The sequence below is a fragment of the Sinohyriopsis cumingii genome, chromosome 8 (assembly GCF_028554795.1).
Source record: "Sinohyriopsis cumingii isolate HCF-2022 chromosome 8, ASM2855479v2, whole genome shotgun sequence".
Taxonomy (NCBI): Eukaryota; Metazoa; Mollusca; class Bivalvia; order Unionida; family Unionidae; genus Sinohyriopsis; species Sinohyriopsis cumingii.
This window is the reverse complement of record NC_142968.1, coordinates 56,256,749-56,281,203: the sequence shown is the minus strand read 5'-3', so window position 1 is coordinate 56,281,203 and position 24,455 is coordinate 56,256,749. Positions and strand designations below refer to the sequence as shown.

Here is a 24,455-nt window from a genome sequence, read left to right as displayed (position 1 = left end):
TCTGAATGATCCCTTGTAGTAACTGACGTGCTGTCACCGTAAACCATCGTAAGACTTCTTTGAGACTAGCTTCTAAGACACGAGCCCGTATTTGTGGATTTTTTTCTCGACTGATGCCATACAAGGCACGAATCAATTTGACGGGAAGATGCGACTGAAGGGACGTCATGTTCAAATTGTGTGTGAGACAGACGAAAAGTGTCTGAGGTTTTTATAGATTTTTTGTTGAGTGAAATTAAGTCGAGGACGGAGACGTGTACAAGACAGGCCCTCCGTCTTGGAACCTGTGGTGAAACAAGTGGGTACGAAATCGCAAATCATCGGGTCGTAGGTTTCAAATCGACGAGTAAATAGGCGTGTGGAGTTTGAGTGGCATCGTCGTACGCCTGAGTCAGCCAAGGCGTCCCTAACTGTTTGGCTAAGACTTGCACTTGCGATTTATCTCGAGGGCTTTTAAACAAGACCACGTAATGCGCATTGAGACTGATGGTGCGATGGGCTTTACTTTGTTGAAACAAATTTTGAGTGATGTAAACGACACTGACATTACGGTGATGCCCTTTGCGCGTGAACCACAGCTTAATTTCTTCTTCGTCTTCTCCTAACATGTCGAAAATGACCAAATGGGTTTGACGGGAGTCAGAGACGATGCCGTCGTCTTCTTTAGGAATGCCTTCCACAAACACGATGGAATCGCCTTGACTTTCTCGCAAGAGGCTGTACGCCGATTGCCACTCCTTGTAACACCACACGATGCGTTGAGGTGGACGATCGATCAAATGACGTTTATGTTCGATCAAACGTTTGACGAATTCGGTTTTGCCTGAACCGCTAGGTCCAGCAATGAGCATGTTAAAGGGATGGCGAAGATACAAAGCCTCCCAACTGGCACGATCTAAGTGTTCGTCGATGACTTTGACAGTGGAAGAAGAGGGAGCAGAGACAGCAGAGGTAGCCATAGTGTTAGGAATGTCACTTGTGACACGAAAACAGACAAGACGAGAGTTTATACACTTTTTTCAGGACACGTTTATTGAATGTTTCAAATATGAACAACACGAAAGACAAAAATATATAAAAGCCAAATAGTTATGTACAGGAATAAAAAACACATCAAAACAATCAAAGTGGAATATAAACAAGTCTCTGTACAACATGTTTTGGGTAACCAAGATGACCTAGGGACAGTGTGTAATGTTCTTACAGTCTCTACATGAGGCATTGTCATACAAGTGTCCTCCCGGAATGACCTTTCAGGAATGTCCATGACAGTCCTGTCCTGAAGCGAGTGGTTGTTCTCGGTGACGGGTTCTTCTGGCACTGTCACTAACACAGGTTGAAAAGTAACTTTTTTCCTTGAACAACTCTTGTGCATACTGGGCCACTTCTTGGGTCCAAGCCTCAAAACCCCCCTTTTTCCAGTCACGAATATCTGTCCAATGGGGGTGTAAGTCACAAGCTACACACACATCGTCATACACGTCTTCGGTAGCTAAAAGTTGACGAATCTTTTTTTCCTGTTGAGGTCGACAAGTATCCAGATGAAAACGCAAGGCTTTGAGCAAAAGGAGTCTTTCGTGACCATTTAAGGCCATTGGGGTGGTAAGTACTGATCGTAAAAAGTCCACAAGGAATCGGCTGATAAACGAAATCCCAGAAAACAAGTCACTCAGACACACACTATGCGTCGTCCCAAATTGAATGGATACAGTTCTTGTAATAATAGATGGTAATGATCCACGGTTTGAATATGGTCATTGAGTTCCTTCCACGGAATCTGTTCAATCACTTGTGACATAAGCCGTGGCATGGATTCCTGATTTTATAGTCTCTTTATTTCGGAAGCAATAAAGGTACTTTCTAACTAGACATCTTCGTTCTCCAGTACGAAATCTAAATCTTGCATACTGTAACCTACACTTCAGAGTTTGTCTAGATGTTTCATCTTCCGCTAAGCAGATTCCACGTAAAATATGTTGGTAATCCTTTAACTCGTCTTCCTCAATACGTTGCTCTAGGTGAATCTCGAAGTAACCAAAATTACGAGCATTTAGTTCATTCACTAACTGAAAGTGATGAACAAGGTCTGACCACTGAAACAATTTCTGACGAATCAGTCCTCGTATAGCATTCAGGTACCAGTGGTTAAAGATCTGGTAACGTGACGGATGCAATTGTTCTTTACGTTTGACTTGTATTTTGACCAGCTCTCGGTAAATGCGTTCTCTCAACTCCACAGGCAAAGCACGAATGTTCTCTTGTAAAGTATCCATGAATAGGTCATACTAAATCCTCTTTTGTCTGACACAATAAATGTACTGTTTGCACAGACATGGTTTTAATTCATTGTCGAATCTAAATCGTTCAATCACTAATTTACACATTACAATTCGTTCAGAAGTTTCCTCTTTGACTAAGTCGACATTGCGTAAAAGATGTTGGTAGTTCGTTAACTCTTCCTCTGGAATTGGATCCAGTAATTTTACAATGTAGTAGATAGAATTATCAATACCAAACCAATTCTTTTTAAAACCAGGAGGTCGTTGATCAATGTCTGTCCAATGGAACACTTTCAACTCAATCAGTTCTTGTATAGCATTCAGTTACCAGTGGTTCAAACACCGGTGACGTAACGGATGCAACTGTTCTTTACGTTTGACTTGCATTTTGACCAGCGCTCGGTAAAAGCGTTCTCTCAACTCCACAGGCAAAGCACGAATGTTCTCTTGTAAAGTATCCATGAATAGGTCAGTCCGTACAATTCAGAATCTTTTCCTAGAGCAAAAGTAATCCACATAGTGAGTAATTTCTGACCACTGCCATTCAGGGTAACGTCCAAGAATCTCATTGAACTCTTTTGATGTAAACGGTCTAGAATGATATAATAGGACGAATGCACACTTGACCCAGAGAAATCTAACACACTGGTTGACTTTTTTAACTTTCCTCTTGTGAATTTCTCGGCACAAAAGTTCTACAGTCACCCATTGAGATTTCACTCTGGCAAATCCCTGCCAAACTTCCTTGTAAATCTTCTCTTGCAGTTCTTTGGGTAATGATTCAATATCGTTTTTGAAATGAAGTTTAAATACTGGCCTCGGTGATGTCCAACATCTGACTCCTAGCCAATCTTGTTTCTTCTTCAACGACATGGTAAGTTACTTTAATTACTCGGTCCCACTAAGGGTAAGTAATGACAATTCGGTGACCAACGAGCATGTTCTAGGTAGGCCGAATCTTGTGGTTCCCAGTGGTGAAGTGACACACCGCAACTGAAGCACTTGACTTTATCCCCTTCGCCCAAGTAGAAAAATCCGGCTCTGGCTAATTCTTCGGGGGTCGGTCCTCCCAGATACTTAGGCCATTATCCTTTGAACGATTGAAGACGATTTTCAAAGTCGCAGTATTCCGACAAACGCACAGAAAACGAATATTCGTCTTTCACAGGTTCGTTTTGATGAGGGTTGGGTGACATGGACAGGAGTTTGCTCAGGGCTGGATGACATCCGTAGGGAGGTAGACGTGAAGGTAGACATTCACCTTTAAAACGAAACCCAGTAAAGTGTCCAAGAGGACGAGTGGCCTCGCTTTCGCATCCCTCAGGTTTGACACGCACAGCATCACTTTCCATGATAGGGGAAGTGAGAACGAATTTCCCATGATGCTTTACGGCATCGCTAAGGTCACAACGCACAGCATCGTTCCCATCGCAAGGCTCACAATCGCATTCCACTTCAGAAGCCCCAAACTTGAATTGTGCCTGTCTGAACTTGTTTTCTGTTTCTCTGAAAGTATTCATCTTGTTCGCTTGGTCTTGGTAGTCACAATGAACTATCGATCTTGACCATAGCCCCTTTTTATACTAGACGCAATGCAGTCTCAAGCTTGTACATCGTTCCTTTTTTATGTTTAGTTTCGGAAGGTACCGTTTCTAAGGTGCCGTCATCATTGTACCGTAATGTCATGGGAGGAAAGACCATAGAAAGGTAAGGGCAGTGCGGAGACCATCGAGTATGTTCCAAAATAGCTCAATCTTTATAGATACATAGATCCATTCGTAACTTCAGTCCGCAAGCGAAACACTGTACTTCGTATCCCAATCCTGACTCAGGTCCCAAATAGACAAATCCTGTTCTAGCTAAAATATGCGAAGTAGGTAATCCTTTCCTATCCCTAACCCTATCCGTAGGCCATGCTTGAAACGTGTCCAATCGACGGGCACAATCACAATAGTCAGGCAAGAAAACCGGATAATGGTAGTATTTGAATTTGGAGTTCTCATCGGGTTTCTCACTCGATTCTTGCTGTGGCGAAGTCATCCTTCTGGTGGGTGGCTATCCTCTTACAATCAATGTTTTATACCAACATGTCCATAAGGCAAAGTAAAGTGGTTGGGCAGTCGCACTCGCTTCTGGTACACGATTTGATAAACTTTTTCCAAGGGTCGACTGACGATGTGGTGAGTGGGCAAACGTTGGGCTGATAGGTGGTCACTTTAAAGTGTTCATCTTCTCTAGACTGCAAGGCTTCTTTCAATACCCCAAAGTTCACCTCTCGACTGGTACGATAATTCAGAGTCAATCCTTTCACTTTGCACTGCGTGTGCACTTCTCCTTGTTTGTCCCGGTATTCGTAACAGTAATTTTTAGGACCGCCACTGGCGAAACTTAGAATCTTGTCGTCGGGGTGCTGGTCTATCCAGGCTCCTAAACGGTCTCCTTCGATGTCAGGGTGCTGTTGACTCGGGTGATGGATGTAAATGCAGCTATCCGTGTCAAAGTACAGGACACGTTCCCCTAACAGTTCTAAAGCTTCGTACAATTTTAAGCGAGCATGAGCTGTCACGTAAGCCGCAATGATGACATTTCCAAAGGGGTCGTCTTGTACAAAGTCCAGATCTTCTTCGTAATTGACCAAGATCAAAGTCTCCCGAACGACGTCCACGTGTTTCATGAATTTGGTTTTGTCGTGAATCATCTGGAAATAGCGGGAAGGTTCGGTCAAATATTCCGTCTTGGGTAAACACGGTCGTTGTGCCATTTTGCCCCACAAGCAATTTAACATCACTTTGGCAAACGATCGCCTGCCTTCGTTTTTCTCGATGTGATCTAAAGTGATGCCTTCTTGTTCCAAGTATTTCTCTTTGAATGTCTTTTGATCTTCGGGAGAGTGACACCAGGACGGATAGCCGCTGGCTTCTTGCTTTATTTCAAAAAGGCATCCACGTAGTCTGCGAAAATGCCTTTCTGAGTGGGGTCACCCTTGTGGTATTGTTGTGTCTTGGGAAAGTGACAAATTTCGTACACTTCTAACAGTTGGTATCCCATGTCCACAGATTTGAACAATTCTACGCTGACCCATGTCCCCGTCAAGGCGCGTTCTTCCTGGGTGTGCTGGCAAGGTTGATCTTGGTTGCACGTTTCGGCACAAGTAAGGCACAAAGGAAACATCAGTTTGCCTTGGCAATGGTGAGGTAAGACGGGGTGGTATAGGTTCGTGGGAGGCAAAACTTTGCACCTGATCAAGCCTTCGTATTGTCGAATGTTTTTCAGGTCGATGTGTTCCGTCAGCAATTGTGGGTGCCCTGCAGGAAAGCGACAATATTTGCATACGTAGGGATACAGCGAACACACGTCCAAGTATTTGATTTCTTCTCCTTTCTCTTCGTTGGCTTGGTACAGCAAACAGTTGGCATTGGTCCTTCCTCCGTACAAACTATCCTTCGGGTTCAGCGGGTCCATGAACTGGTAACTTTCCAAGAGGCGTTTAAATTCGGGATCGGTTTTCAAACGGTGATCGTACTCGTGTTCCCACATTTCCACCACTTGGTATCCTTGCTGTTCTAACTTTAGGCGTCGCTGACAAGTGGCCTGGTACAAGTCTTCCATGGTTCGTTGTAAAAACTGAGTTTTAGTGCCACGGTCAGGGTAACAGACGGGACATCCGTGAAATAAGCAACCGTTAAACTCGTACACGATCTTGGGGTTTTCTAAGCCCCAGCCATCGACCGAATGCGTTCCGATGGTCTTTTCGCCCCCTCCGTTGCGGGCATGCTGAATCCATTTGTCTTCCTTGTCGCACAAGTAATGTAACCAGCGTAGGGCTTTGACCGAGTATTGACGTTTGACATAGTTGATCGTTTGAGGACTGATGACAGGCACGGTGTTTTCAGGCATGAATCGTTGTTTGTACACTAAGGAACACGCTTTGGCAATGGTGCAAGATTCTTTCAAAGGATCGACCCCTCCGTGTTCCATGAACAGTTCTCGAAATTTTCCACAGCATCGTCGTAAAATGTCCACGTCGGAACGACAATACTTTAACATTTCTTCCTGAAAGTCGAAAGGGTCGGAGGCGTGAGCCTGGTACCAAGCGTAGAAAGCTTGTCGTTGTTCGGTACCCATGTTGCCGGGTCGTAATAGTGAGCCTCAGGTAAATGGGGTAGAACGGCGTGTTGATTGACTTCGGTATTGAAAAAGTGAGGAAAATATCCTTTAGCCATTTTTGTCATTCCAAACGTTTTAGGCATTCGGCTCAAAGGCATGGCCAAGTAGCTCATCGAATCTTTAAACTGTACTTGTCCCACTTGCATGAAAATGATTTTGACTCCGTTCAAAGTGACTTTAGGACGCTCAGTGCCTTGTTCCGTATAGTATCTGAGAAGTAACTGTCCATCGTATCCGGAGAAATTGTGAGCCATCACCGTGGCATGACGATGACAATCTCCGTAACGTTCGATGTCCTCTTGGCTCCACGTCTTGTCGATGGGGTCTAAGACCCATCGAGCGAAATCGGCTAGCGTGTTCGGCCCTCGAAAGATTTTTTCACGCCCTCCAGGAATCTTACTGCAGTGAGGGCAATGACTGAAGATAGGTTCTTGAATGCACTTTTCGCACGTTCGATGAGCCACGCAGAAATTAGGAATGTGAATGCCGGTCTCTTGCATGCATTCGAAATCGAAAAAGATGAAATTGCCTTTCTTCTTGTGACCATCGTCTTTCTCTGGTTGTGGCTGGTATTTTTGCACGTAGCATTCGTGTTCCAAGTCCACGATGTGGTGACGAATGTGACATTTTTTCTTTCCTGAACATACGTGTGCCTTGGCACTGTTGGTACGTATGCCTTGTCCACACGTAGGGCACAATCTCAGGAGTTGACAAGCACATTTCTGCTGTGAACCTTGCGTCTTCAGATGTTGTTGGTAACAGGCAGGGCTGACAAACGTGCGCAGACAAGCAGGACAATGCACTGGTTCTTGCCCTTCGCTCAGACAGGGTGGAGAGGCCAAACATCCTGAGCATTTCGATCCGCAATGCTTGTGTTGCTCTCGATTGTTATAACCATGGTCACATTTCTCACAGTAATAACCGTATCCCAGGAATGCAGTGATACTGGTAATGGTATCGAAATGGTCATCGTGATGATAAAGGTGAATGTATTTTCCATCCTTAAAGTCTTTCCTTCGAAACAACAGAGGCCCGCGCACTTCTTGAGGGTGCACTTTCAAGGTGTAGCGTGGAGCTAGGACATCTTGCAATTTTTGCATTTCAGGAATGCCGCAGGGTGTGTCTGTGGACAGGCCGGCTTGTTGTAACAGGAGTTCTGCTTCACTTCGTTGTTTGGCTCGGTCCGATTGTCTAATAGTTTTCCAGGCTCTTTTCCATTCTGCCGTGTCGTTCTTGTTGGCATAGGTTCGTCCCACCACGATAGCCCTGGCTAAACACATCTGATCTTGAGGGTTGTGAATTTGGACGAGGCTCTATTTGGTGCTGCGAAGGTCGTTCACCAATGACACCTTATTGCTTTGTCCGGTCCCTTGAGGAGGAGAGACGTGGGTCATGTCCAGTGTGGCTTTTCCATCGGTGATGTCAAACTGGTCATTGGATTGTGGCACGTGTTGAATCTTGTCCATGACTTTGGAAGCGGTCAATTCTGCAGGGCTGCTAAACTCGATCCAAACAGGGGATTTCAAACCGTCGTGTTGTATGGAAAGTCTCAAGCGATCGTCTTCTTTGGGTTGACATTGTCGCTTGAGTGTGGTGAGTAAAGAATCCCACACCCCGGTGATGAACCCTTCTGCTTTCTCCAACGGTACTTCGGACTTGAAATCTTTAAACTTCACCGTGTATTTGTAAGCCGTGGTTCTAAATTTTCTAGAGGAACGCTTTTCTATCTCTCGAATGTCATAGTACTTTTCAGGGTTAACTAAGGGTGGTGAACTTTGTTTAGAGGGTTTGGATTCTGGTTCACTCATGTCCTCTTCAAAATCACTGGCATGAATTTGTGCCAAAACTTCAGCTCTGATAAGAGGCGATAGATCACGTTTCTGCCTCTTACTTTCTTCTTCTTTCTTCTCAAATGAATTGGATCGTTTCATCTTGATAGCAAAACATCAAATGACTACAGTTTAAACACCATGGACTAATTTATAGTCCTAGCAGACCAGTGTATACAAAAGGGTGTGTGTCTTGTCCTTTCACTATTCATTTCACTCTCAAACCGAGCACAACGATGGAAGAGACTACGCAAATCGAACGTTTCATCAGAGCTTTGCGAGGGGTCATTAGAAAATTCTCTTCAGACCAGCCGACGGACTACTCTCTTTCCTTGCGAGATAAAAGTCAAGATACTTGCTATATGTCAGAAGAAAGGGCATTGGTCTTCAGAGTGTCCATACCGTTAAAAAAGAAAAAAAGGGGTTAGAAAAGACAAAAGTCAAGATACCTGTTATTATTGTCAAGAAAAAGGACATTGGTCTCCAGATTGCCCAAAAAAGAAACAACATGAGTCCGAAGAGAGGAATTCTTCAGAGGAAGAAGAGGAGGAAGAAAGCAGACAGGTGAAGAAAAAGAAACAGGAGAAGAAAAGAAGAAGGGAAGAAAGTGAGGAGGAAGAGGAGGAAAAGACTGTGAAGAAATTGAAAAAACAGAGAGACTAAACAATGAGACAGAAGAAGTGTATGAACTTTTTAAGGTGTTCTGTTGAGAATTGTGAATTGTGAATTGGATTGTAAATATTGATAAAAGAATAAATTAGATATAAAGGTAAGTGTCTTTGGGTTTTGATTTTAAAATAAGAACATACACTCACACACTCATACACAGACACGTACTATAGCGGTAAAATGTTTTTTTTTTAGTTATTGGCAATTGAAAGTGTATCTCTTTTCGAGAGACGTGGGTGGCCCTGAAAAGGACCTTTTTTGGTGTAGGGGTGAGTTTAAGCAATCAACTTTAACTGTCTTAAGCCTTTGCCACGGCCGAGGCCTACTTCTGGACTGCGTAATGTTGATGATGATGATTTGGTTGAAATCACTAAGGGTGGTATGGTAGGCTTAGTCACAGGGTTGGAGTGTTTAGCTCGGGAAGGTCGTATTCTCTTCGGTCGTGATAAAGAAGTCTGATACATTTGTTTCAGACTTTTTAACTCCGCTAAAACGTCTAACAGTACCGTGACCGTTTGATTTTCACACCCTTGTTTCTTTGCTGCTGCTTCTTCTTCTTGTTGTTTTTTTTTCTTACCTCTTCTTCTTGCTGTTGTTGCTGTAGAAGAAAAGCTTGTTCCGCTACCTTTTGCTGTTGTATAAATTTCTCCAATTCTTCTTTCTGTCTCTGTCTAAAATTCTCCACGTGCGGTAATGAAGAAGGTGACGAAGGTTCCGGAACAAATTCTTGCGAGGTAAGAAGATCCACAAAATCCCAATTTACCTCTTCTGAAAGTAAGTCCGGGTTCCCTTGGGTGGTCTCCACTGCTGGTGCACCCCAGTTGATCGTTTTCTGAGTTTCCGTCATGTTGAAAAACTGTTGCTTAGATTGACTGCGCACAGGCGCTAGCGAATCTATATAGACCACGTGACGTCACAGACTGTTCTCTTCGGATTGGATGCGGGCTGACTGAATTTTGTAACGCGTGTTTGGATTGGTCAGTGAACTCAATCCGTTTCAATCCTTCCTCTACCTATAAATAAGCGCAGTTCACTGCATTGATTCACCTGTTCTCGGCGCCTCAAGATGTGGACCACAGTCGAATCATCAACCCTTGTTTCTTCGATGATGTTCAGGACGGACATGCTAATGTATGTCCGATCCAACTGGACAGTTGTCCACAGGACAGACACCAGTCTGTGGATGCGTAGAGTCTATGTAGAAAATCAAGGATGCCTCAAAAGAGTCAAGATTTACGGTCCTGCAGTCAGGCGCAGCCTAAGGACAAGAAGAATACCAATGCGTTGCCCTTTATGTTAGTATATCTTAATATTAACATAAAACCCAAAGGCCCTTTTGAGGGTCACTCATAGGTCTCGAAAAGACCTTGACTTTCAATTGCCTAGCCCATTTTTTATTTTATATGTGTGTGTGTGTGTGTGTGTGTGTGTGTTTTATATCCCTCTCCCCTGTTCCCTTTCCATAGACCTATCAGGTCGGGACCGTATTAAAATAGGGTCCCGACCCTATTCCATTTTCCCTTGACGCTATTCAGGCCCACGATTTATTCCCATGTTAAATTTCCCTTGACGCTAAACAGACCCAAAATCTATTCCCATGTTAAATTCCCTTGAGGCTAAACAGTCCCACGATTTTTTTCAATGTTAAATTTTCATTGAAGCTAAACAGTCCCAGGGGGTCCTGTAATGCTAATTCCCCTTGAGGCTGAATCGTCCTAGGGGTTTCCGTAATGTTAAATTTCCCATTGAGGCTAAACGGTCCCAGGGTGTTTTTTAATGATAAGTCCCATTGAGGCTGAATCGTCCACATATACTACTTATGATTTTAATAAATACCATGGCCTTCCACTCACAAGTTCCTCCGTTTATAATAAGAAAACATAACTTTCGAGAACAAAACATGGGTAACATATGCATGTGTATTGGCAATTAGTACTTAAAATCTCGATCATGCCCCTTCAAGCAAATGGAATCCCCCCCCCCCCATACCACAACATCAAACATCTTGGCATACAACCGGTATACAAAATAAAAGTATCTCTGAGACTAGTATATTGCAGCTGAAAATAATAAATTTACAGCTCTGTCAAGTTCTTGCTTGTTTTGTATTTGCACCATGGTTGATTTTAAGATAAAAAAATTTCATTTGGACGTAAGGTAACTTAAAAGGACAGGAGTGAGTGCGCTACGGGAATTGAAATGTGTCGCTCATTCTTATGAAGATATACATATCTTGTTAGGTGTTAGAAAACCAATGCTTTGGCAAAATAAATACGAAACTTTATCTTAAGATAAAGATACTGAAAACTTGGGGCATATAATATTATAACAAATTTGTTTTAATTCCAAATCAGATAAGCCACAGATAGTGGAAAATAAAAAGCCAGTTCTTCATGAACCATTAGCCATAACCTGTAACGCCTCCTATGAATTAGACTGTCTATCCTACCGCTGGAGAAAAAACGATGTGTATCAAAATCATACAGCCAGTGTCCAAGGAGATTATTCCACATTGACATTTGCAAACATAACCATGATGGATAATTCGAGCAAGTTAAAGTGCCAAGTGGGGATAGAAAAGTGTACTGATGTGGACTTTTCAGACCGCAACTGTAGTTCTAAAGAAAGTGACCTTTACATAGTTCTTCCATATTGTAAGTAATGTAGTGCAATTTCAAAGCTTTCTTATTTCCATAATTTTCTTTTTATATCGTATCAACCCTAATGTTAATAAAATGAACTTTGTTACCAACTGCGTCGTCATTACATGTAACTATAACCAATTTTGTAACAATTATTATACTTTAGAAATATATTACAATATGTGTTGTTACATGCAACACAAGATGTAACTCCGATTGTAATAAACTGAACTTTATGTATTATCGTATTCATCTAAAGTAGTGAATGTTGTGGGGGGTGGGTGGGTCTGGTATGGTTTGGTTTTGATCTGAATCGTTACTAACCCTGATTTTTATTAAGTGGGGCGATTGAAATAAAGTTGTTTCAGTAGGAGTTGTAATTGCATGCATACTTTGCACAACATGCGCTATTAATGCAGTATCAATGTTACCCATTTCGTAATAGATCTTCGGGCAATCAAGCCACCATGAACTAAACATTAAAATGTTATATCTATTTGAAATCAATCAATGTTGATTCTAACATTTAAAATAATAAACTATTCGACGAACGTTTCTGCAAGAAAGCTGCTAACACAATATAATATGAAGCTTAGCATGGTTACTGCCTCTATGTAAATAAAGCAGACATTTTTTTTTTACAAATGCGTTGTGATTCCAGGCTTGTGACCAATTTTGTTAGATTTTTGTTTGTTGTAGCTTCACTTTAAACGCATTAATAGTAATATAATGCAGAGGAAATAGGAGCTAATGACACACCATGGTAGCCGACCCGTGATGACTAGGGCGAGTATCGAACCCGTTATCCTTTGATTATGAGACTGACACTCTACCAACTCAGCTACCACTGCTTCCTTTGTGCAATTTAACTTCCATGATCTAAATATTGTGATGTTCTCTTTAATTTAATAGAATTAATCGATGGCTATAGAATCTGTAAACGAGCTATATTGTGAAACATTAGTCATTTTAATTTCATAAATTACCTTAAGATCACGGTTTATTATATTATGCCTTAAATCTCCTGTATTGTGCTCTATATTTTAGTGAATTTGTCGTTCTTCGGTATCAGGGGATGTAATGCATATTCCCCTCTTCTTTAGCAAAAGTAACATTTTAAGCTTAAAGTATTCATAAATTATGAGATATCATTTAATGATAATAACAGATGTGATTTTCATGAATAAAAAAGTCAACAATAAACCTCCATATTTGATCTTTAAACCTGATATTTATTTTGATAAGTAATAATTTTTTTTTTATAAAAATATCATCACAGATAATTAGTCAACCATTAGCTAAACGTTTTAATGTTGGTATTTTGGCACGTTTCAATCAATCGCATTGTAAGTTTACGATTAAGCGCCATGTAAAAATTCGAACCGAGCGCCAGATTTCACCATAATTTAGCTTCGAACAGTTCTCTATAATTCTAAGTCTAAGAATCTATTTATGATAAATAAGACGAATGAGAAACAGCGGACAAGTTATAGAATATATTGCATGTAAAAAATGGCGTTTGTATTACCTTGTATTAACTCTTTTAATGCAAATAAACATACACAGATGGTTCATTTAAGCAGCAAATGCAACAAAACCAAATTTCGTGTGGCAGATATCTGGCACGTAGTCAACAATATATGTTGTGGACAAACTTGCAATATGGACATATTCCAGAAACATAGTGATTATCTGGCAAGGTTGTATCAAGTCTATAATTACGAATTTCATATAGAATGCAGTTGTACCTTTATGAATATTTCTTCATTTGTCTATTGCACCCATATCTATTCGACCATAATAATGTTATTTAGGTAGATGTTATTTTTCCATTTACTTCCATTTACGGTCATTCGAAACGTTCAGTTGTATTCACATTTCAAAATAGGTGTTTCCGGTCTGATAAACGGCACTAAATATCGATTAGCCCTCGTTTTGTTAGCTCTGTTTGGTCGTTGACCCTGACATTAATATTGATAAGTGTTATGTTTGATTGATTCTTTTTTTTTAAAATAAAACGCTCCGGTGTCCTAGTGGTTAGAGCGTCCGCTTCGGATGCGGGAGGTCGTGGGTTCGATCCCCGGTCGAGTCATACCAAAGACTTACAAAAATGTACTAACAGCTGCCTCACTTGGCGTTCAGCATTAAGAGGTCAGTGTTAGGACTGGTCGGCCTGGTGTCAGGATAATGTGACTGGGTGGGACATGATGCTACATATCTGCGGCATGATGCCCCAGTGCTAGACATCACTATAAACTGTCACACTGCATACATCGTAGCGATATGACTGAAAACTTGTTAAAGCTACGTTAAAAATCCAAATCACACACACACACACTTTTAAAAAAATATTTTATTTCAGCTGGGGTTTAAATTGCATGCAGTCGCAACCTCTATTTCAAACACAGAAGACTGTATTATAAAATCCATTATAAAACTGCATGCTGTCACAACCCATTTTGTAATAAAATATTGCAGTGAGACTACAAATGAACTTGGTCTTATGTCTCCTTGTATTGGCTATGATTAGCTGTTGAACTGATATTTATATTAATAAGTGATGAATTGATATATTCCATAAAATAAATATGTTAGTGATATAACACTCTGTCGCAAACCTTGCATGCAAAAGAGCTAACTGTATTACAATATGTGTTGTAGATGAAATCAGCTTGTTATTATAATAATTATATCTCAGAATTGTATTATAATGGGAGTGATAAAAAGTATTCTTTTTTTACTGTACAACTATCGTTGTCATTTTATTCCATATGATGATCAATACCCTTTATATATATATATATATATATATATATATATATATATATATATATATATATATATACTAAGTCTGCTGTTGACTGAATTATTTTCATTTCAGTTGGGTAAATGAAAGCAATACTTCGCTGACAATATCTACTATTCACATGTACTGCATATATGATTGTTTAGTCCCTTCTTACTTTAAAAACACTAAATATTTACTTACATGGCATGTGGTAAATTTAAAAAAAAGTTAATAATCCCTTCTTAGTTTCTTAAGAAATAGGATGTCTACACTTGCACAGATGGCCAATTCGTGAGTTTCATTAGAACTTTGAACAAAATTGGCAAACGTACTGCAGCTCAGTGTACTAAACTATTCAAATTTATACTACTTCTAAAAAAAATTGATATTGGTATTTTTTTGAGCAGGGAGAATATCTTGATTTAAGTATCAAAAATTAAAAACTTTCAAAGGTCTCACGTAATAAAATGGAAGTAGTTTCAACAGTTAATCTCTTGTCCCTTATATGAAGCTATTTGTACCTGAATCCTGAATTTGGGATATATTTGGGAATAGTCTCCGAAGGTAGTCCACATAAATTCCTTTTCACGCATCTAAATTATGACATTGCAGCAGGGCAAGATTTACAAAGTGATATATAATTATCAGTGATGCAAGAATTGGATGTAAATTTGAGAATTATACCAAGTATTTGTTGACAAGGTTAAGGGTGCATGCTTTTTATATCCAGATAAATATATAGGCATGGATGACGCATCTGTATTTCGTAAGATTGAGTTTAAAAAAGTGTTTGCTGAATCCTTTTGTATGAATCATTTTGTATGGAAAAGGACATTCATTATATATACCATTTATATCTTGGCTAGACTTATATATCTCATTCCAAAATTAGTGTATTATAAACCACATGATATGTTTTAAAACTAATGAGATATACGGGTTATCTACGTTATTTTTATAAATATATATTTCACGATTGAAGTGGAAATATTGTATCGTCTCGAAGGGGGAAGTCAAGAGTGACAATATAAAATGTTTCCACTCTGCGAGTGAAATACTCTTTATAACTTCTTTAAAAAGTAGGCTTTTCTTAAATTATATAATTTAAGGCAAAATCATCGATTTGCATAAATATATTTCTCTAGAAGCTGTCAATGCGTTTAAGGACTTCATTACTACATCGCTAAAAAGAAATTCAGAAATTTACACTAATTTTAGGACAACATTTTACAAATTTAGCTCAAACATGTAATGCTTCAAATTGTGTGTTTTAAATAAAACAATGCATAACTTGTACAGGCCCATTTTGAAATATGTCTGTGTAGTCTAGGACGGAAGAGAAGCTACAGCTTGAAGCGGAGACAGTAGCTACATGACTGCCAAAATGCACGAGTAGGAACGCTCTCCATTTTGAGATTATGTAGGATAATCTAAAATCTAGTCTTGCGAGACAAAAATTATTAACACTATAAAATTAAAAAGAAGTAATCTCCGGATCATCTCATTTATATATCCCCCCCCCCCCGTGTGTCCGAACACATACATTATAACATTCAACGTTCAAATGATAGAGGCGTTTACCATCTCAAGCCAAATTCTACAAATTCATCTTTTATACCCTTAACAGGGTCTTGTGGAAATTTTTTAAATAGAATACCAGATGCAGCATGTCTTACAGTGCTTTGAAAAATTGTTTATGTCCTAAAGCCGAATAATGTAAAAAGCCTAGTTCCCCCCCCCCCAATTATTTGTCATTATTACTTTTGGCCACACTGTTGAAATATGTTGAAATAATGTTATCATGCAGGGAGTGGTTTAATTAAGTTGTTATAATATGTGCCCTATTCGACTTTATCATATTGCAACAATAAAACATGTTTAATCAAAATTACTCCTTTCATACAAAAATGAAGAATATTTTCATTTTTGTTAACGCATTGTTCGCTATGATTGATACCGTAAACATAGTTGGAGTTTGGTACTGTACAAATATCACATATCGACATTATCCGATAGACTTCGGAGCGTAACATCCTTAAGCAAGCGATTCTAATGACTGGAGTAAACTTATAAGAATGTTGATTCTTTATTGTGTTCATTTCTGCATTCAGATGTGAATGACTTGGCCTTGGTAAGCTTACGCATTGGGTCTCATAACAGACACCGAACACAAAATTTGATCGTGACTTAATTTTAGTTTGGAAGCAACACTCATCTATATTCAATTTCTCAGTCGTGTTAAAATATGGTTCTTGTAAGTGTTAGAAACTCTACTGGAGCAATTTTGTTGCTATATGTTGTCAAGACGTTTCCTTTTTCTCGAAAACGTGTACCGTTTCTTGTAGTGTGGAAAGTTATACGATACTGTATAGCTGGCAAAGAATATCGAATAGCTGCACCATGTCATTTAAGTTAAGTCACTTTCAAGTTTGCATGATTCCTGTGAAAAAGTAATCATTAAAAGAAGTTAATATCTGAAGACTACCTGTTGTTGTATGGGGGGGGGGGGCTGCTTTCTTGATGGCGCCTCTTCATTGATTGTATGAACCTACACTAGAGCGTGTACATAATTAATATATCTTAAGATCTGTTCTATGTTCATGGGGGTTGGCGTGGAGGAAGAGCGAAAGAGAAGAACCAAACTAAAATAATAAATGACAGTAGGCTCAAATATGGAAATACTGGTTGGAATAACATACACAGGGGCAGATATAATTCCTAAATGGGAAAAAGTAGTTCCAAAAGTGATTCCGCCAAATGCCGTATCAACATTCTGGCGATAGCGTTTGTTTCACACGGATACATTTCAATATCTTATTAAGAAATACAATGGGCTTTCTTAATAATCGACGTTCAGATAATAGACGTAAACATGTGAGTTGATGAACGTGTATAAAGATTTTCTCTACCGTTAATCAAACAAGAGACCCATGGGTCATTGCTGCATACGATATCGTATACATAGGAGAAATTTTAAGGTGCTGAACTAAGCATCAAGTTGCAATTGCGATTTGTATTTACATTCCTTTTCTACTTTTTGTTCTTTTTAAAAACTGAAATTCAGATGGACCCATCAACGTTTCCTTGAATATTAATGAAAGCGATATTTATCTGAGGGAAAACCAAACATTTACAGTCAAGTGTTCTGCCGACTGTTTTCCGAAGTGCACTTTTCGGTGGAAAAGTTATTATATCAATGTCGAGGAGGAAGAACTCAAAATCAGCAGCTTTGTTTCAAGAATGTCTGGAGGATACGCTTGTATTGTAAGAAATCGAAAAACAGATGCGACAGTGGAATCAAACCCCTTTTTTCTGCACTACGTAAATGGTAATAAATCTTGATAGTGATTCATGCTCATATATGTATTATAATTAATCCACGAAATGTAACAAGATACCGTTATAACGTTATGCAAGGTCAGTTCGTTGTATGAAGGCACAAAAGGAAAAATGCAATTTTATTAAAATCCAAGGACATGTCTAGATGAAAATTGTTCTTTATTAAAATATCTGTTTCAACGATTTTTTTTTTGTCACAAGATGATTATCGTCTTAATTATATGCTTACTTCATACTAAAATTTATAAGCGTTTATGATTTCTCACAATAAAGTACTTGCAAAGGTATACAAAGGGTAAGCTTACTTCATACGAAAATTTATAAGCGTTTAGGATTTCTCACAATAAAGTACTTGCAAAGGTATACAAAGGGTAAGATCGTATTCAATACGTATCATAAAGTGCATGCTATGTTAACATTGTATGTAGACCTTTTATAGGTCGCACCTCTTTCATCTTAGCTTTCCTACAGTAAAAAAATTATCTGGACAATAATGAACCTGTTTCTCAAACTGATACTGAGTGTTCCTTCTTCAAGTCTATGTCTCCAGTGGGATTGGTTTTCCACGTAACTTGAAACAGGGCAGTACTAACTACTTCGAGCTTAAAATTGTTGACCTTGTATAAATATAAAATGTGCGGGGTTTTATTAATATTTAACCCCAAAATTGCTCACCAGAGATATTTTTGTAAAAAAGATATTCACACACATTGCATATATAACATCAAATCTGTCTATCTATCTACCTATCTATATATCCAGCCATCAGTACAACCATCAAGCCATCCACTCATTCACTCATTCATACTCAAAATATTCCGTCTCCGAAGACGGTTTTGTTGATGTTTCATGATAAAAACTTAATGTGTGTGTGTGTGTGTGTGTGTGTGTGTGTGTGTTGCCCTTATGCCTTTTGTTATTGTTGTTATTATTATTTCTTTGTTTTCGTTTCTTTTCAGATGTTACCATATTTTCTTCTGCACCCGGAGAAAATCAAGGTGAACATATCAAATACTATTGTCGCCACAAAAAATCTGTTCTGCATAGAACACAAGTCAGGCAGAGTAATTAAATTGCAATAGATATGTTGAAAATGCTAACTCAACACTATAAATCATGCAACTTGTCTTCATTCTAGTGCACAGATCGATTAGATTCCATTGGTAGATTTCGTAGAAAACAACTTTAAAAAAAAAACTTTTTAATAAAATCAACGAAATATGAACCATGCATGTTTTGAATATATGCATGTCGAACAAAATCTATTTAACACAATGATACAATTCGGTTTTGCCATTCGTAAAATTAATTGCATATTTGTTCACAGATGTTATGCTAAAGCAAGATAAGTCCATATCGTTGATTTATCAGATTGCATATTACGTTAAGCTGAAACAATATGCGCTATTACTATTGTCTTATTTTAAATTGGGTACATTTCTCTTGCAGTCCCCATTTATTGATTCACTTTCTATTTAACAATGACCATCCTTTCGTCCCTTCTTTACATCATTATTAACAAATATAGTCTTTATTTTCTCTTTCAGGTCCCCGACCAGAACAATATTGGTTAGTTTCAGTTACTGTTTCCGGCTTTCTCCTCACTGCTGGATTCATCATATTCTTCATGTGTTGGCGTAAACATGCAGGCAGAGGAATCGGTATGATGTGTATTGTGCTCTTGAATCAAACATATTCTATTATTTCCACAGCGTAGAAAAAATGTGTAGCAGAAATGTTGCTACTTACAATTACGCATGAGTACTTACCGAAAAGAATATTCCTTCCAAAAACTTAAAAGAATGCGGAATAGCTTAAAGTATCCGAAAATGAGGACATACGAAACTATCAATGATACGTTTAGGTTATAACAACGTTTTGTAAGATGAACTATCTCGTATCTAAGTTATAATTCGATAAGCTACATCTGTGAACTAAATGTTCGAAAGAACTATTATGTTCATTAGACATTCTTGATATTTCAGGATAAAAAAGATGCCATATATGTTCTATCACTTATAAACTTGCACATGTCAAGTATGCATACAAATATGTATGTGTGTGCTTTTCTTGACTTTGCTTGGATGCAAGGACCCATTTTGCACTGGGTTATTTCTTAAGTCTGTTCAATATATATTTTTCAATCTTGCAAATATGATTTGTAGGCAGAAGACCTGTACCGCTGTGTGCAACGGGAAATAGAGAAAACAATATTGCTGCTGATGATCCTGATACTGGCATACAGTCGCAGGACCTAATCAAGTTAAGACATGATAATTGTGGTCAGAAATTTCAGGAAGACATGTATAATACCATTAATGAGGTACTATCAAACAACGACTCTCTCTCTCTCTCTCCCTCTCTCTCTCTCTCTCTCTCTCTCTCTCCCCTCTCTCTCTCTCTCTCTCTCTCTCCCTCTCTCTCTCTCTCTCTCTCTCTCTCTCTCTCTCTATATATATATATATATGGACCGCTCCGGTGGTCCATTGGGTAGAACGTCCGCCTCGGATGCAGGAAATCGCGGCTTCGAACCCCGCCGAATCATACCAAAGACGTATGAATATGGCACTAACAGCTGTGTCGCTATCCGCTCAGCATTGAGATGTTAGTGTTAGGGCTGGTCGGCCAGGTGTGAGGATAAAATGACTGGGTGTGACATGATGTCACATGTCTGCGGCATGATGCCCCTATGGTAAACATAACTATAAACTTTCAGACTGTAAACATCGTAGAGATATGATTGAAAAATTGTATAAGCTACGATAAAATATTTTCAAATCTCTCTCTCTCTCTCTCTCTCTCTCTCTGTTGTCTCTCTCTCTCTCTCTCTCTCTCTGGAGTTCAACTTTTCATTGTTTACTAAAATGACCCGTTTCTTTACTACTGTGACTATAACACATGCTCGAATGTATTATTATAAGGTGGAGGAAAATATTAAAAACCACTTGAAATTATTTTAAAATATTATATCGATTTTACGCTAAGCCAATCGCTTCTGAGGTCGTTCGCAATATATATGTGAATCGTTGGAAAAGTGTCTCTGTCAATGGCCCCATTTGATCACATTTTATGTCTTTTCGTACCGTTAACTTTAATTATATTGCTGTAAATGTTAAAGCAATGACAGTTTGGGTCTTTATCGGATGTTTTTGGTGCCGTTGATTGGTAATAAATAGTTGAGTATGTGGACAGAACCTGAGAAAACGTCGAAGAATAATGTAGACGACCGACCACCGTTACAACAATTAAAGTGTCCTGTGATGGAACGTGGGAACACAGAGAAGCCAGTGCGGCTGAAAGTGGCTTTCATAGCGCAACCCGTATTATATGCCCAAAACAAGACGGTATAACTATTTATGGCCCAATATTGCTTCAAAATGCTGTATAGATTCACGTTTTGGCTATCTTCACTCTATTTTCCAGGCACTTTAGTATATATATATAGTTCCATTTTATTCTCAAACGTGTTGGCTAGCTCGAGAGTTTAACAGACACTGAAGTAGCGGATTTATTACGGTAATATCATGTCCTATGTTTAAATTATGTTAGGTTGTGTTTTACGTCATTCGCATAGAAAATATAAATAGTAAATCATCTTTTCTAAATTAGGTAAGAAAACACGTCTTTAGGAAGAAAAGAAAAAAATAATAAAACTAAGTGGGATTTGAATGTGGTTCTCTTGCGTTGATATGCTACCACTGCACCAAGATATTGACAACGTGGCATGTGCAATTCTTGGCTTATAATGCTATCAATGTCCAGATTATTTATCTTAGAAAAGCCACTAATTAACAGACTAGCGAAAACTAAAATACAATCAGAGAGAAAAGAGGTGTGTTCATCCATCTGTACACCACCACCGTTGAATAAAACTGTTGTTGATCCTACGTCATGTCTCCGTAAATCGTCGGTCTTGCGTATATCGTCCACCGTAACTCGTTCGTAGCGTGTCAACAAAGCTATTTTTCAAGATCTGAAAAATCTTTGAGCTGATTCGGTTCAAAACTTCCTTAGATTGTTTATTCTACTAAAATTATGTTCAAGTTCGCCTTTCTATTAACGGAGGGACTTTATTAATAGACAAAATGGTGAAAGTATATTCGGTTATTCCAGAACGGCTGAACAAATTTAATCAACTTTGGTAGGCATGTTTGTTAGGAGATGGTCAGTCGAAATTATGCCCTGTGTATCTGGCTAGTAACGACGTGGTTTCATTAGTAAATGGTTGGAAACATATTTTCGATTCTTTCTCTGAAACGGAAGAGCTCGGATTTTGATCAAGCTGAGTATGACTGTTTCTTAAGAGATGGTCTGTTAAAATACGTCTGGAGTTGTTCGCCTAGGAATGGTGTGACTTGCATATCAACCAAATGGAAAACCTTTTGTCAAATACGTCTTTATACTGGTTTTGACAATTCTAAGCAAACATGGTATAAACAATTCGTTTGGCATGCTCCATCAAAATTTGGTCCCTAGTGGCTTCCCATTGCAAAGTTATGGCTTCCATAAGAACAAGGTGGAAAACACAAATTATGCTCATATCCCATTAAGCATGGTTGAAACATAAGCCATTGCACCACTGTGCCATCTGGCAAAGACGAAGTTAAAACAGTTAAATGGAATGTCAAATATAACAAATTTATACCAAATAGCAGGAAATTATTCAAGGCACCTGCCTCATTTGCCATTTAAACCAATGTATGACAGGTGAGAGATGGGCTACTTGCCTTAATATATTAAACCAAAGGAACAGTTTTGAAACTGTGTGAAAATATTTAGATGCTACTGGTCCAAACCACGTGACACTGGTATATGTTTAATTTGTCTCAAAAACTTATGATAATTCACCATTATAAGAATAATACTGCGCATCAGTTTTTGTTACATTATCATGAAACATTTTCATTTTATTTTTGAAAATGGTCTAAAGTGCAATATGCATATAATTCACCTATTAAAATACATACCTCTGGGTCGCTTTGGTGATTAATTGGTTTAATTTCTTGAACAACTACTCAGTGGCCAAAAGTATTCGATTTCTAAATATTTTGGTAAAGTGTACTTTATCTTCCTTTTAATATTTCGTCCAGCCCCGGCGCATATAAATATAATGGTCTCTGTTATTACCTTCAGAAGTTAACAGAGGTAAACTGACTGAAATATATTCACACTGTCTTCTTTTCAGTCTGCCGAGTCGGTCTATTGTTATGCAAGAGACAAGGTTTTGGAGAGAAATTTGAATGAAACTGGAGGTAGTACTGGACACGGATGCAACAACTGTACTACTTCAATGGAAATGTGTCCTACTGGAAAAACCGATGTGCATGTAAAAAATGAGGACTATGAGGACTATATAAGCCCACTATGCGATCTTCCTCGTCCTACAGACATACGCAAGAACGGAGAAACCAACGAGTCGGGAACAGATCAAACAACTATAATCAAAACAAACGAGTTCTTTTGTCTGAATGAAGCACATCTTTGTCAGGTTGAGAAAATTGAAGTGCTTGAAACCGATCATTCTTATATAACCCCAGCTATTTGAAGATCATCAGTATAATCGAATTACTTGCACAATAAAGGATTATATCATCTCAAATGAGCGTAAAAATCGTTTTAACCTGAATTATCAATTATCATATTTGTTTAGAGAACACATGTTATTCATGAACCAAACGTTCATTCCAAAGATCAGAACTGAGATGCAAAGCAACTGTACAAAATATGACACCAAAAACAATCGATATCATGTAAATAAACCGCCACCACAACTCTCATTAAGTTTTTAAAATCCTTAACATACTGTCTTCATATTTATATTTTCAGTGTCATAAATTAGGTTGCATGCTTTTCTAATTTGTTTTTAAATTTATCGGCCATGATTTAAATAACCTTTTCATATAACGTATTTTGTCAAAACATTGATATGGAATTTTAATACAACACGAAACTTATTTAATTAATGAGATGATTGGCTACTAGGCATTTTAATGCAATGTTTCTATGAATGCGAGTATTAATCAAGGTCCTGTTATATTTCAGAACATGAATCAGGGCCCATTTTTAGACAACTCTTCTTAAGCGTATTCATATCATCGTTCCTAATATCGCTATCAAGGATTTCATACGATATATCAGAAACGGTTTTTCGAAGCGATCTATGAATTGTATTTACATATATTAACATTATGAATATATCTTAGAGCCAACCACACTGATCTTTATAGCATACTGGAACGTTTTAAACTTAAACACAATTCACACTGAACTTTTTGGACGTTAAAAATCGATCGGAAGGGCAGTTAATTATTATATATGTGTAAAACTACATTTGCTGCTTCACAGAACCCAGTGTGGCCAAATGGTATAAAGCGCTGACATTTAAAGAACACTGCCATCTCACCTCTGTCTGCGTGGGTTCAAGTCTCGGTGGTTCATACCAAACTTTTCCCTGCTTCTTCCTCCACTGTATTAAAGATTCGAATGATGCCGTTTTCACTGAGAAGATCGCCTTGTCATATTAATACGCAGCAAACGATAATGTCATTGCCTTTTTCAGGAAACCCTATAAGCTCCTGGAGATGTGAGAAGGTCATTCTAAAGTTCGTCTTTTAAAACAAAGGTTGGGCTCGATCTTCATAATTATAATCATCTACGTCGTCATTGTCTTAATCATCTTTATCGTATTCATTAGCCATTACCACCACTGCTACTGTCAAGATTTTTATTATAATTAAACTTT

At 38.6% G+C, this 24,455-nt stretch overlaps 2 protein-coding genes across 2 annotated transcripts in view; both read left to right on the top strand.

Annotated features, from left to right (window-relative positions):
* The window catches only part of LOC149793577 (cell adhesion molecule CEACAM1-like), a 30,452-nt gene extending 10,465 nt beyond the window's left edge, over positions 1–19,987 (top strand). The window contains exons 3-8 of the mRNA XM_089969020.1: positions 11,299–11,598; positions 17,439–17,702; positions 18,673–18,711; positions 19,261–19,374; positions 19,879–19,931; positions 19,982–19,987. Of these exons, the coding sequence (XP_089825146.1) occupies positions 11,299–11,598; positions 17,439–17,702; positions 18,673–18,711; positions 19,261–19,374; positions 19,879–19,931; positions 19,982–19,987 (776 nt within the window). The remainder of the gene's footprint in view (positions 1–11,298; positions 11,599–17,438; positions 17,703–18,672; positions 18,712–19,260; positions 19,375–19,878; positions 19,932–19,981) is intronic.
* On the top strand, positions 19,954–24,231 carry LOC149793576 (uncharacterized). The gene is made up of 2 exons (XM_089966431.1): positions 19,954–20,036; positions 22,899–24,231. The coding sequence occupies exons 1-2, from the start codon at positions 20,016–20,018 to the stop codon at positions 23,256–23,258; spliced, it is 381 nt and encodes a 126-aa protein (XP_089822557.1). The 5' UTR covers positions 19,954–20,015; the 3' UTR covers positions 23,259–24,231.
* The last annotated feature ends 224 nt before the right edge of the window (positions 24,232–24,455 follow it).